Source organism: Trachurus japonicus, chromosome 15, assembly GCF_045865225.1.
Source record: "Trachurus japonicus isolate A0001 chromosome 15, Traja_1.0".
Taxonomy (NCBI): Eukaryota; Metazoa; Chordata; class Actinopteri; order Carangiformes; family Carangidae; genus Trachurus; species Trachurus japonicus.
Window position 1 is genome coordinate 14,856,740 of NC_140921.1, and position 12,861 is coordinate 14,869,600.

Sequence of the window (12,861 nt, forward strand, 5' to 3'; positions counted from 1 at the left end):
ATCGCAGCTTGTTTGAATAGGTAAACCTGAAGAAGCACTTGAAGTGCCTTTTTTTTCCCGCAGGTGTATGTTTTGGCATGGGTGTGTTCTTCCCCAAAGCCAAGAAATTCCTCCCTAATGTTAAGCGAAAGTTGAGGGAGTCTGATTTCTGATTTTTCTTTCCTCCCAGCTGCAATGTTTACTAAAAAGCAAAGCCAAGAGGTCAGCCACTGACCCTGCTGAACAGTGTCAGTCTGGTATGTGTTCCTCTATTTAAGTAGAGCTTTTCTCTAGAGATTGAGTCTCTGGAGCCGTTCAAAGACCACTTAATTTTACTAGGGGGAGTTTCAGCCATGCAGTTAATCACGTCTGTATTGTTTACGTGCATGAAAAAAACAAAGTGAATCAGACTTCGCCTTGTTATTCAAAAGCCTTGAGGACCTGAAGTTTAACATTTTAAAGGAGAATATAATCACCGCTATTTTCAGTGCATGCAATTGTAAAATCACTGGTGCGTCACCAAATGTTCAGACTGTTCAGAAAGTTCAATGGGCATTGTGCTTCATTTTTTCATCATGGGTCGGGACTTGGGACAAAACAGCACCTGTCTGTGTGTGAGTGACATTTTAATGAGTGAGAAGTTTAGAGATTACAACTACAAAAAGATTATTTGCTGTCGAGTCAGTGGCTCCAAACCCCCACCCCACCACAGATCTGTCATACAGTAGCGTTAATTGTCTGTAATATCAGAGAAGGTGTTGCTGCAATATTTTTTTCACACAATTGAAATTCCAGTGTAAGTGCCGGTTCGATTACGTTTTCATTTCAAACGTTTCTCATACACCACCCTCCTCATGTGTAGATAACTGGTTTCAGCTACTGTGCTCACTTGCTAACTCAGTCTTAATCACAACCTGTGGTGTTGTGTTAATCAAATTCAAATGTTTTTGTGTGCATGTCATCAGTCATAATCTTTCCTTATACTCCCGTCTGGCAGCTACAAAGATGCCCCCCCTGGGAGCCCCTGGCACCCTGTTAGGGAATCCCTGTTTTGAATGATACAGAAAGCATAAACAGGTTGAACAGGACTGTCCCTGCTGTGTGTTTGTTGTGAGAACACTTCTTTACCTCTGTGCATGCACGCACAGGGGTAATTTCAAGCTGTGTGATCTCAGTGACTCAGTGCTCTTTTTTTTCATATTTGGTAGATGTTTTATGTGTGAAATTCTATCCCACAATCCTTTGAGACCAAACTCAGGAAGAGGTCATACATATTTATTTGGCTCACGTCTTTGTCTTTCATGGTTTTGTCTTCTTTTATCGCTTATGTCTTTTTTCCCCCAACTGCAACAGATAGAAACTTCCTTGTAATGTTACTATTCTCCTCACAGCTTGTTTTGACTGCTGCGCAACTCTCAAAAACAGAAACTGTGAACGGCAGGAAGCCATAATAGCAAGAATAGAAATTATCTCTGGTGTAACAAAGTCGGCTAACTTTGCCTTGGAGATGATAAGGCTGCTAATAATAAGAGCCTCATACTTGGTTGTGGACACTCTTGACTGAGGAAGTAATTAAGTTCAAGCAGTTTATCAGTGGCTGGCCGGAGATGTGCTGTCTTTGTGTGATAAAGAGGAGCTGGTGAGGTATGCCCTTTCTCTCAAGTGTCCACCCCACCCTTTTTACATCCTCTCCTCCTCCTCCTCCTCCTTCATCCACTTCCCATAGGGGGAAGCCCGAAGCAGATGGAGGCTAAGAGCCACACAGCTCAGCCATCATGTCACTCATCCTTCGGCCTGTCCCTCCCCGCTCTCCTCAAATGTCCAATGAGGCTAATTATAGCCCGTGTTAGAGAGCTGTGTTAAATTTGGCAGTGTGTCCCCTAAGCGTGCCACGATGCAGATCCACTTGTACCGGCTGCGTGCACGGAAAGACACGCTCCTTTTCTGTTTTCTTTTCTTTTTTTTCTTTTTTTTGCGACAGCGTTCCCATGTGGCTTCTATTTTACAGTGAGCAGAATTAGCATAGGATAAGCTATTTGCACAAGCAGACATGTGAGAGTTTTTAGAATGCCTCTCCCCTCTCAGTGATCGGAAAAAAAGCTGCTTTTAGCATCCGGATGCATAACTGAAAATGTTAACAGTGGACAGGAGGCAGAATACAGTACATTAAGTCACTCCTGCCGAGACAGTGTGTTATGTAAACATCAATGGCTCGTGGCGGCTCCTAGCAGCTCTTTGAAACCCACTGTGCGCTGTCGTTAAAGAGTAGCCTTTTGGAAAAATCCGATCTTTGAATTTAATAGCTTAAGGAAAATGTCTGCATTTTCACACAATTTTGGTAACAGTCCACAAAAGAGAAGATAAGGGTAAAAAGATAAGTAAGAAAAATGGGACTTATTATGACACTACTCTGAGCTAAAGGCAGGGGGAGGTTCAAACACAGCTGAGCTTTATTGTCTTCCAGTAGCTTCCTATGTTACATAAAGCTGTAGTGGAGCCACTGGCCTGCAGCTACAGTTTGCCTCCACTTAAAACCCTGATGTATTTCTAAACATGTAAGCAGTGACATATTTGTCCTTATAGTTGAACTACAGTACAGTACAAGCCTCAGTGCAGAGGGTGCATTAAGATGAGTACATCATAAAGTGGAGCAGCCAGAAGCCACCATTTGTTTACAGTGGCAGGTATGATGAATGAACACCGTGCCGACAGTGAATGTAAAACAAACCAGTGTTGTACACAGGAACACACAGAATACTAAGTGGGTGCATCAATTAATTTTGGCTTCTCTAGGTATCCCCTTCCCACTTTCTAATAAACAGGACTGTATTATTCATCGTCCAAATGAAGTTATGATGTTATCCAACGAAAAGTGGAAAAAAGACATCATGTGTTGGTTCAGACTGAATTCTCTATTTCCAAACACCACAAACAAGTGATTACATAACGTTCCTGTTTTGTTTTTTTTCTTCCACAGACAGCGAGATGGTCCCTCTGGACTGCCTGCGTCCTCGTTCTTTTGCAGCCACCCACCAGGCCTCTATTCAGCGAAATGGCGACGATCCTCGCCTTTCCATCAGCCTGTGTGACCTGAGCCTGCAGCAGCAGGAGATGCACCTGGAGGAAGACGATGAGGAAGAGGAACGGCTACAGCCCTTGAGCTCCGCTTCCTGCCACGTGCCCCAAAACTCTCAAAACTCACAGCAGTGTTCGCTACTGCCGAGCCACTTGGACACCGATCTGCATTTCCACACGGTGCACGGCATCCACGTCACCGTGCTGGACAAGCACACGGTTGCGCGGCTGGATCACCGTGGCGACGAGAGGACCCTGGTGTTCACCAGCCGACCGATGCGCTGCTCGGAGACTGTGTTTGTGAAGGTGAAGGCGGGCGTCACGCGGCCTGGTTCCCTTTCTTACGGCGTGACATCCTGCGACCCCGCAACCCTGCGGCCCAGCGACCTCCCATCCAATCCAGAGTCCCTGGTCGACCGCAAGGAATTCTGGGCCGTGTGTCGGCTGGCAGTGCCCCTCCACAGCGGAGATATCTTGGGCTTTGTGGTGAACTCAGATGGGGAGGTCATGATGAGCCATAATGGCGTCAGTGCAGGGATGCAGCTGTGCGTCGATAACTCCAGGCCTCTCTGGATGTTCTACGGTCTGCACGGCACCATCACACAATTGAGGATTTTAGGTATGTTTACAAGATCTTTTTTTTTTTGTCTTCTAACGTTATGCGTTTGGGAACTTGAAACAGAATCTTTTCACAGTTCAAATGGCTTTTCACATTAAGAGATTCCTTTATTATTCCTTCAGAAAACAACACTTTCATTCTGGCCTTCGATCCAGTTCATTGATTGCAGTGACGTGACCAGGATGTCTAAACTAATATTTGATGCATTACATTTTAAATGGCAATTTTTTTACCCTTCAATTTAAGGGTGAAGAAATTTCATCCAAGCAAAAATAAAATGTACCTTCACAGACCAACAGTTTCATATTAATGTTCGTTTTAGCAATAGTTCGAATATTTAATTAAACCACGGTTCCAGGAATTGAATCATGTTCCACAGATCTTCACAGGACGTCATTAGTAACTTTCCATTCAGACCTTAATTCAGTCTGTGATCCTTCAATGACCTTTGGAGGACGGCTTCCCACTCAGCCGAGTCATGAAATAGTTTCCCCCTCCTTTGCTGTCTGGGCCGCTCTCTTGACTTTTTATCAACTCATATCTCCTGGGAATTTACATCGTACTCCCACAGTTTGCACATGAAAGTCAACTTTGTACGTTTGGTTGAACAGAATTTCTGCTGGCTCGGTTCGATTCCAGCAGGTTTCACACAATGAAACATTAACTGAGAACAGGCCGGCATTAATCATGTGTGGCGTTCAGATTGATGCTCCGTGGGTGTGGGATGAGATGCACAGTTTAGGTTGAAACACAAACAGGCTAAAAATATGCCATTTACAATGTGTGGAGAAGCTGTTTCGGGTGTTCACAGTTTGAGATTATTTTATCATTTCACCACTCAGGAAGTGTAGTTTGTGCATGCAGTATTTACAGCATGTTTGGCAATTTTCACCTAATTTGGAGAATTTCTAAAGGCAATTTAGGGGAGAAAATGAAGCCTCTGCTGTCACAAGTCGAGAACATTTGACGCCCTGCACACAGCTTCAGTGAAGAGGCAAATGAGCTTCACTGCAATTTGCGCAAATCCAATTTATGTTTAAAATATTTATTATGACTTGCTTAGGTTTAAGAGTCCTGCACTTAAAGGATTTCAAATTCTCCATTTTTCATAAGACAGACTAGGAGTGTTGCTCGGACATAGCATTTTATGATGTGACTGTGAAATCCTGCAGTATACAGAAAGCACAAGTGTGAGTGCTTTTGATTTGTTTACAGCCGCCAGCAGCTTAGGATGCTCGTCCTAATTCTCTGAAGAACATCTTCCTCCAACAGTGTTGCTTTGTGGTTATTGTACTTTTCACTGGAAATTCATAATTAGAGGAGGAGTTTTCTGGAAATCCTTCCGAGGTGATCAGAATTTGTTGTATTTCTTGGAATTTGTTGAATCTCCTCATTCTCTCTCATGAATCATTTCTGGATTACAGTTCCTCCTCTCTCTCCTCTGCGCTCTTTCATGTAGTCAGTCAGACCAGGGCTGAGGATGTTATTTCTGTCTTGCGTGGGCTCCCAGCAGCCAGCATTATGTACCAGGAGGGGGCCCATGATAGCTCCTTATGATGCCCTCCATATGCATTATTAAAATGTAATTGCACGGAGGTTTGAGATGCTGGGTTTTCCACCCACTGCCCGTTCCCTTAACAGTGGTCCACCAATCGTCTCTGTGTGTCCTCTTTCCCTCATGTCCCCCTCCTGCTCTGATTCTTTGGGGTTTCAGCGTTCTGCGACTCATTACCCACTCCAGCTGTGGGGAGTGCATTTGTGACGTCTCTTGCTCACCCACTCGCTGCAGCAGCACGCCATGAGTTGCCATGGAAACATCTAGCCACTGATGCAAGTGACAGTTTGTCGTGGCGGAGTGTTGTCGAGCCTGTGAAGTGGAACAGATGGAAGCCTGCTACTCTCACGTGGTGGCGTTGTCCGTGTTATATTAGAAATGAAGATTTTATCACTTCATCAATGATGCACGGATCAATAACAGCTCATACGGTATCTTCACTACAAGTGTCCTGCCCCAGGTTTACATGTGCTCAGTTGTAATCTCAAAGCTGCTATAATCAATATTTTTATATTAACAGCTGATCCAATGATTTATGAGTATGTGATGGGCGTCCCTGTTATTGACAGAACTACTAATAATCTGACTCTGCAGCTCTAGGGCTATTCTAGCATCTTTCAGCTCATCGTTTTGATTTTATGGTCTGAGACCTAATGTTGTGGTACAGGGTCACCGTTGTCAGTGCCACTTTTCGTCAACATCAGGAGGCTGTTTACAGTGGAAAAGCTCTAAATAAGTAAAAAAAGAATCCAAACCAATCTAGCAAATAACAAATTCTGATAAGTCTGGTTATCAGACTGCCCTAAATCGTGGTAGGATAATAAAAAATAGAAACTTCTGTATTGTAACCCGACTTAAAATCTTTCCTTGTGCTTTCTGATAAGTAATTGTCGGATGTGCATCTTTGCTACAAAGAGCACTGTGCTTTAATTTTGACTGATGTCTATTTATAGTTGGTTTTTAAGGACAGTGTTGTTTTCTTCAGCCCTAAGTAATGCCAGCAGTCTGGGAGGCAAAACCAAGGGCATCACTGCACCACATGCTGCTGCAACTTGAGCTCTTTGCTATGACCACATGATAATCACTGAAGACCACAGATGATTATATCAACATTTTTATTAACTCAAGTCTTCCCTCAGCTGGACTCAGTTAGCAGGACAGTTAAGACGGCGACGGGACATTCAGACGCTTCAGTAGCAAAAATCAAGCTGCACTGACACAAGTGAGGAGGACTAAACTAGGGTCCCCACTCCACCCCCTTTCCCAGTGGAAATTACACTCGTGCCATGCACTAATAGGCAGACTGACAAAGTTAGCGAGTAGGGACTTTGCCAATTGCTAAAGAGCCAGGAGTTAAAAGTAGGCTGGCTATCAAACTTATATTCGCCAGGTGCATGTAATGGTTGCGTACATTAAAAGTTTGTGTGCAAGTTCACATATCAACTTAGAAGTTGACATGTTGGTTTCCATTACAAGCCTAAGTAGCCAAAAAGTATCCTTTGATACAGTTTTAAATGTCAGATTCTTAAAAACACTACAAAAAAAAAACCTACATAACCCGATGGGGTGGAGCTGAATTCTCTAGGTTTGATAAGCAAGTGTTGAAAGCCACCATACACCTTCTCCACCACAAATAAGCCCCCTGTGCTGCCCTGCCTGCATAGCAAAAGACATTCACATACTCATTCCTGGTGGCACAGGCAGCAGTAAATTCATAATACATGGGAAGATGAAAGGTACCCTTGATGAAAGGGTACATGAATAGACATGAAGGTTATCCATTCTGCCTTATTAGAGTTGACTGAGACATTTGCTAACAGCCGGGCTGCCACATAGGTCATGTTAAGTAGGTAATGGAAGGGTGTATAATGCTACTGTATGCATACTGTAACTTGTATACAGTGTAGACAAATAAGTGACTCTCACGTAACTTATATGCAAACAAATTATGGAAAGATTTTTGCAAACTTTGCAACAACTGTTGATTTTTTTTATAGCAGCAAATTGGTTGTTGCATGACTAAAACGCTACTATGGTTTGTTTATGTAGACTGAAACTGAGACTGCAGTGGTTGAAGTGGTCCAGGGAGAATGCATCAGAGTTCAGAGCAATGGATCAGAGCACGTAGCTACAGTTATGCAACTAACTGTATACATTTTTGTGCTCACAAAAGACCACATAAATGTGTTTTTTGTTTTTTCGAGCTAACATTTTTTTTCCTGCAATTTCTCACCATCTGTGGTTCTTTTTTTATCCCGTTTCTCCACACCGCAGTGGTCTTGGTGAAATTTAGATAAGAAAACTGTGGGACAGAATGTGACCCACCAATATTAGATAATTTGACACATGGACGGATGTCGGTGCCAAACAAATGGCCAGCCTGACAGTGTTGAAATATTTCCGCCATGGTCAGTTTGAAGGACAATGTGTAAACAACAATGCAGTGTGCCTGCCAGGCAAACTAGATCAGAATTTGTCCGTGGAATCAGGGTCAGTATTTTCATCTGTTAGGAGACGTGAGCTACCAATATGTGAACTGATGCCAGAGCCGGTGGTGCAGCTCGGGATGGATCACACAGGACAGACAACAGATAGTCAGTTGAAGCGTTTTGTACCCTACCCAGAGGGATCATGGGCTCATGAAGGAGGAAGAGGAGAGGATTTGAAGGGGGGGTCTGGTGTCTCTAACGAGACTACGCCGACTCACTTGACTCACTCACACACACCCACGCACAGACACTGTGGACTCACAAGTCATCTGCTTGGTGATAGAACAGATTTTGTGTGTGTGTGTGTGTTTGAGAGAGAGTGACAGCCTGAGACAGTGAGAGAGATGCAACAAGACATCCGCTCTCCTCCATTTACCAATTACCAGTTCTGACTGAAGTCTGAGGGTGAATGATGGAAATATTTGACTCCCTGATTGATTGATCTATATGCTGGTGAATATTTGTTGTGACTCAGATCTCTTTTCTGGACCATCAGGTTCATCTCTGCACCCGGACCCCCGAGGCCCATCAGTCCCCGGTTCCCCGTCCTGTACGCCCAACACCCCCACAATGCTTTGCAGCGGCAACTCAGAGCCCAACCTCAACACACCTATGAACATCAACCTCAATGCAAGCCTCAACTCCAACTACCAAACAGTCTTTTCTTCCTCTACAGGTTTGTCCGGTTTATTCCTCTCCGCCTTCACTTTTAATTCTCCATCTTTCTTTGCTAATTTTTAATGTTGAGAAAAGCCAGCTCACCCTTCCAAATCAAGTTTTTACATGTGCACGTAGTGCATGTATTCTCTGTCCCGATTCTTGTGATTTTTTTTCCTTTAGTATTTATCATTTTTTCCCCTTCACTTTTTTGTTTATGAAAGTGATTAAGATGCAGACATGCAGGAGAACAATGAAACAGCCAGCAGCACACAAACACTGGCGAAACAGCACCAAAACGTCGACGCACGATATGCAAGTTAGAAGCAAATATTTACCTCTGTGATGCGAGGCGGTGATACCCGGCATCGCTGCGGTCCCGAGCTGCAGACAGCATGACACGAAACGTCCTGGCAGATAATGGCAGCAGAGGGAGCAGGGACACAATTATTCCTCTATAAAGTTGTCCTGTCGCTTCATGAGTACAGAAAAAACACTGGGCAGGGTATTGACAGCTTAAATAGAAGGTGCGTCGGACACGTGTTGCAGCGAACAGCCTGTCAGGGTGTGTTGTCTGCCTGAACTACCCAAAGGTTCCCTTCATTTTTTGGCAATTTTTTCCCATTTTGTTTTCTCTCACACTCATTCTCACATCCCTAAACTCTTCTCTCTCTCTCTCTCTCTCTCTCATCACCTCAGGTACAACTCCGAGCTCTCCATTCTCCAGCCACCCCGAGTCCCCTACCTTCCCGTCCTGCTCGTGGAGTGACGAATGCACCATTTGCTACGAGAACGTGGTGGACACCGTCCTCTACGCCTGTGGACACATGTGTCTCTGCTACACCTGTGGCCTCAAACTCAAGAAGATGACCAACGCGTGCTGCCCCATCTGCAGGAGGACAATCAAAGACATCATCAAGACGTACAGGAGCACGTAGGCTCCCGTTACGAAACGTGTCGCATCATTAAGCTCAGCTCAAGGTTGTCGAAGCCATGTTAAGACTTTTAAGACGGACACAGCACAAGTGAAATACAGCTTGTTTGTGTGTGCAATCTGGCTCAGGTACTCTACAGCAGGACTTTAAACTCCATCATTAAAAGATTTTATTCATGTTATGTCTAATGCACATTGTTGGAAAGCTCACAGTGGTCCTAAAGACCCAACAATGAGATCAAAAAAAAAGAAAAAAAGAAATACAGTGTTGATCAACAAGAACAGCAGGTTGGATTTGTACCTACTGTACTATTGTCCAGTGACTCTGATTTGTGCATGTGTTGAGGAGAAAGAGTAATCTGAAGAGGCATCTGTCCCATTTTCTGCAGAGTTAACCCTTCATTCTGCTGGCTATAGATACCAGTAAGGAAGACAGAGTAGAAAGATAGAGAGAGAAAATACTGCAGAATTTCTAAAATAAGCCATATTTGAATGAGAATAAAACTCTCCTCATGCAATAAAACGCAATGAAATACCTAAATCTAAAGGGTAAATAAATCCTTAACTCAGTCGTATAGTAAATGACGTATTTTGTTGGATATCTCACGACCTGCTGTGCTTCTGTGAACTTCAGGCAAAGCGAGATAGAGCAAAAAAAAAAAAAAAAAAGTGTGAACGTTGTCACCATAGAAGGTCACGCTTGCGGTGAAATGAGGATGTAAATCAGTGAAGAGGTAAGCGAGGGAGGAGAGAAAGAATGTTGTAATGTGGGATGTAGACGGCGGAGGAAGGGGCGAAAGCACTGCGTGTCGTCTGCACATCTTTCCAGTGCAAAGAAACGCCTTTGCTCAATCGGGCAAAAACCACATACATAAGTTTGTATAAAAGCCTGTAAAAAAATTGGGACGTGCATGGGGGGGGTTTGCATGTCCTGCTTCTTGGCAGCCATCCCCCGCCACCTCTTGCTGCTCAGTAAGCCTGCTGGATGCTGTGAAGTCATCTGAACAAACATTGGTGGGCAAGTGGAGTATTTTTTTAAAATGCTGAAAGAGCACAAAAGGATGTAAGAAACCCATGAAGCAGCGAGTTGCAGATGGCTTTGCTTTACTTCAGGTTACGCGCTCCTCTTTCATTATGTACATTAAAGTAAAACATGAATATTTGCTTTCACTGATGATGTTCAGTACACTGTGTCTTCAAGTGGGAAAAAAAATCACACGTGTGCAGTTAGTGACGAGGATGTAGCTTGTTATTGTGGGACATTGTGAGAATTTTCGTTTGCATATCAATTTCTGAGTGCTGCTCCCCGTCGGTAAAAGCAAACTCCAAGGACATTTTTCATTTGACTAATCTCATGCATTATGTACTGCTTTGAATTGTTAAGAAATACAAGCTATATTCAGGTGTTATTCTGGCCTTGCTGAAACATCACTCAGTAATCTGTAAAGTGGAAAGTGCTGATTTCTTTTTCTTTTTTTTTCTCCTTGTTGCAGCTTGTCATCTCGCCACTGTGGTGGGAAAACTAGCAGTTACGTTGTAAAAGGTTTGCGTCACAGTTAACTTTTCTTGTGTGCCTTTAAAAAGAGAAGTCTGGACACACTTTGGTATGTTAGGCTTCTCCGTATATAGAAAAGAAAAAAAAACAAAACAGGAGGAATACTGAGGTTCATATTCATCTTCATTCATGGTTGTGATGTCGCTGACGTGAGCTGGTGTAACCACACAACCTACCAATACAAAGCTGTCGTGTTTGACTTTGAAGCAAACATTTCAGTGCATATAATATCAGTGTATTGATCTATCCACTGCCTATAAGATGAGACGTTTGGATACCGCCTTGTCCCTTCTGTCACTGCATCACATAATACTGGAATTTTGTTGTGCTTTGGAGACGCCCAGCCTTTACATTTCTACCTGTTATTGTTTTCCTCCCTGACCAAATATGACCTACAGGCAATGGAATATTGTGAAACATTTTTGATAGAAAAAAAAAGGTATTGATGAGTGTAATATTAACTGTACATTATGAGGTTTATTTATTTTGTCAGTGCTACTATAAAGAATTATCACTGTTTATTTTATATGTGGCTATAGTGTCCAAAGTGTAAGAATATTTCATTGTTGCATAGTCAAAGGTGATAGAAAACTTTATTCTTCTAAAAAGACTCAGTGGTTTGCGAAAGCTGATTTTCACTTGAAGGAGTGGTGTTGATCATTATCTGGGAAATATGCTTATTCACTTTGTCATAAAGATGAGAAGATCGATATCGCTCTCCGGTGGTGAAATGGGACAGTAAAAGCACATCAGTCAGGTACAGGGCTAAAGTAACTGAGTATGACCAAATTGTGGTACCAGATTTCATACTTCTACCGCAGTTATTTTACATACAAAACATATTTGATCATAAAAACGGGATATATTGTTATAGTACCTACTGTACAGAACAACATGAGTAAAATGAGGTCATTGCTGATCCTACAACAGAACTGATACACCAATGTACCAGGAATAGTTAGCCCAATAGTAGAAATCCTAATAATAACACTGACGAGACATGTGTATGCAGCCGCACCTATGATACTTTAAGTACATTATATTTAACATCACACACTTAGATGACCTCACTGTGTTATTTATTGAGTGCACGGCGTGTTTGTCCTGCCTTCCTTGGTCTCGGATGAAACACAAAAATGTCCCCATGTCACATGACCAAGCATCATCATCATCTCCATCCTGTCAGAGTATTCCAACAATATTTATTTCAAATTATTCAGACTGTATTTTCAAACAGATTTCAAACATCATCATCAGAAATCACAACATTACAGTTACAAAAATTTACATTATTTTCCATAGTATTGGCAAGAATAGGGGAATTATACATGACTGACTGCATGAGGAAAGTAAAGTATGTTTATAGACATAAACTGAGGGTCTTACAGCTGCCCCTTTATGTCACTAAGTGGGAAGGGTCAAAATCTGAGGATTTATAATTCATTTCACCCTGAAGATCCAAATTTCCTGTGGAAAGATATGCATTTCGTTCCTGAACGAGGATTAAATGTCCCAGTATCAAATGTGTTTGAACAACATGCGCATTTTCCACATCTATAGTCTCCAAACATTCGTTGAGAAAGCCAATTAGTTTGAGTGGGTTCCTGATAAATAGAGCTGACAAGTATATCTCTGACATTTCTGCAGCTCCTGAAGCAAAAACAAGGTATCAAGGATGACAAATGATCCAAACTTGGGCCACGGTTTTTGGATTTTCCAGTGTCTGTTTAACGTGCATGGATGCCGTACACTATTCACACACAAAGGTTATGATTTATATGTAGTTAGGACTTTATAATAACAGTATATCAAATGACAGCGTGACAATGCAAAGGTGTCGCCAGTTAGTGATGAGGCCACAGAGTTGTAACCCAGATCCACAGCTCCTTTCAGCTTCACAGACTGCAACTTGACTGTTTTGGTTCACATTCACTTTCATCGTGTCGTCGCAGCAGGAATCTCCCTTCAGCAAATATGCTCTGAATTGTGCCCATTGTT

At 42.7% G+C, this 12,861-nt stretch overlaps 1 protein-coding gene across 1 annotated transcript in view; it reads left to right on the forward strand.

Annotated features, from left to right (window-relative positions):
• Window positions 1-11,607, forward strand: part of LOC146973368 (E3 ubiquitin-protein ligase NEURL1-like) — a 29,723-nt gene extending 18,116 nt beyond the window's left edge. Inside the window, exons 4-6 of the mRNA XM_085799854.1 lie at window positions 2,957-3,673; window positions 8,214-8,393; window positions 9,074-11,607. Of these exons, the coding sequence (XP_085655980.1) occupies window positions 2,957-3,673; window positions 8,214-8,393; window positions 9,074-9,312 (1,136 nt within the window). The 3' untranslated portion in view covers window positions 9,313-11,607. The remainder of the gene's footprint in view (window positions 1-2,956; window positions 3,674-8,213; window positions 8,394-9,073) is intronic.
• Window positions 11,608-12,861: the final 1,254 nt, after the last annotated feature.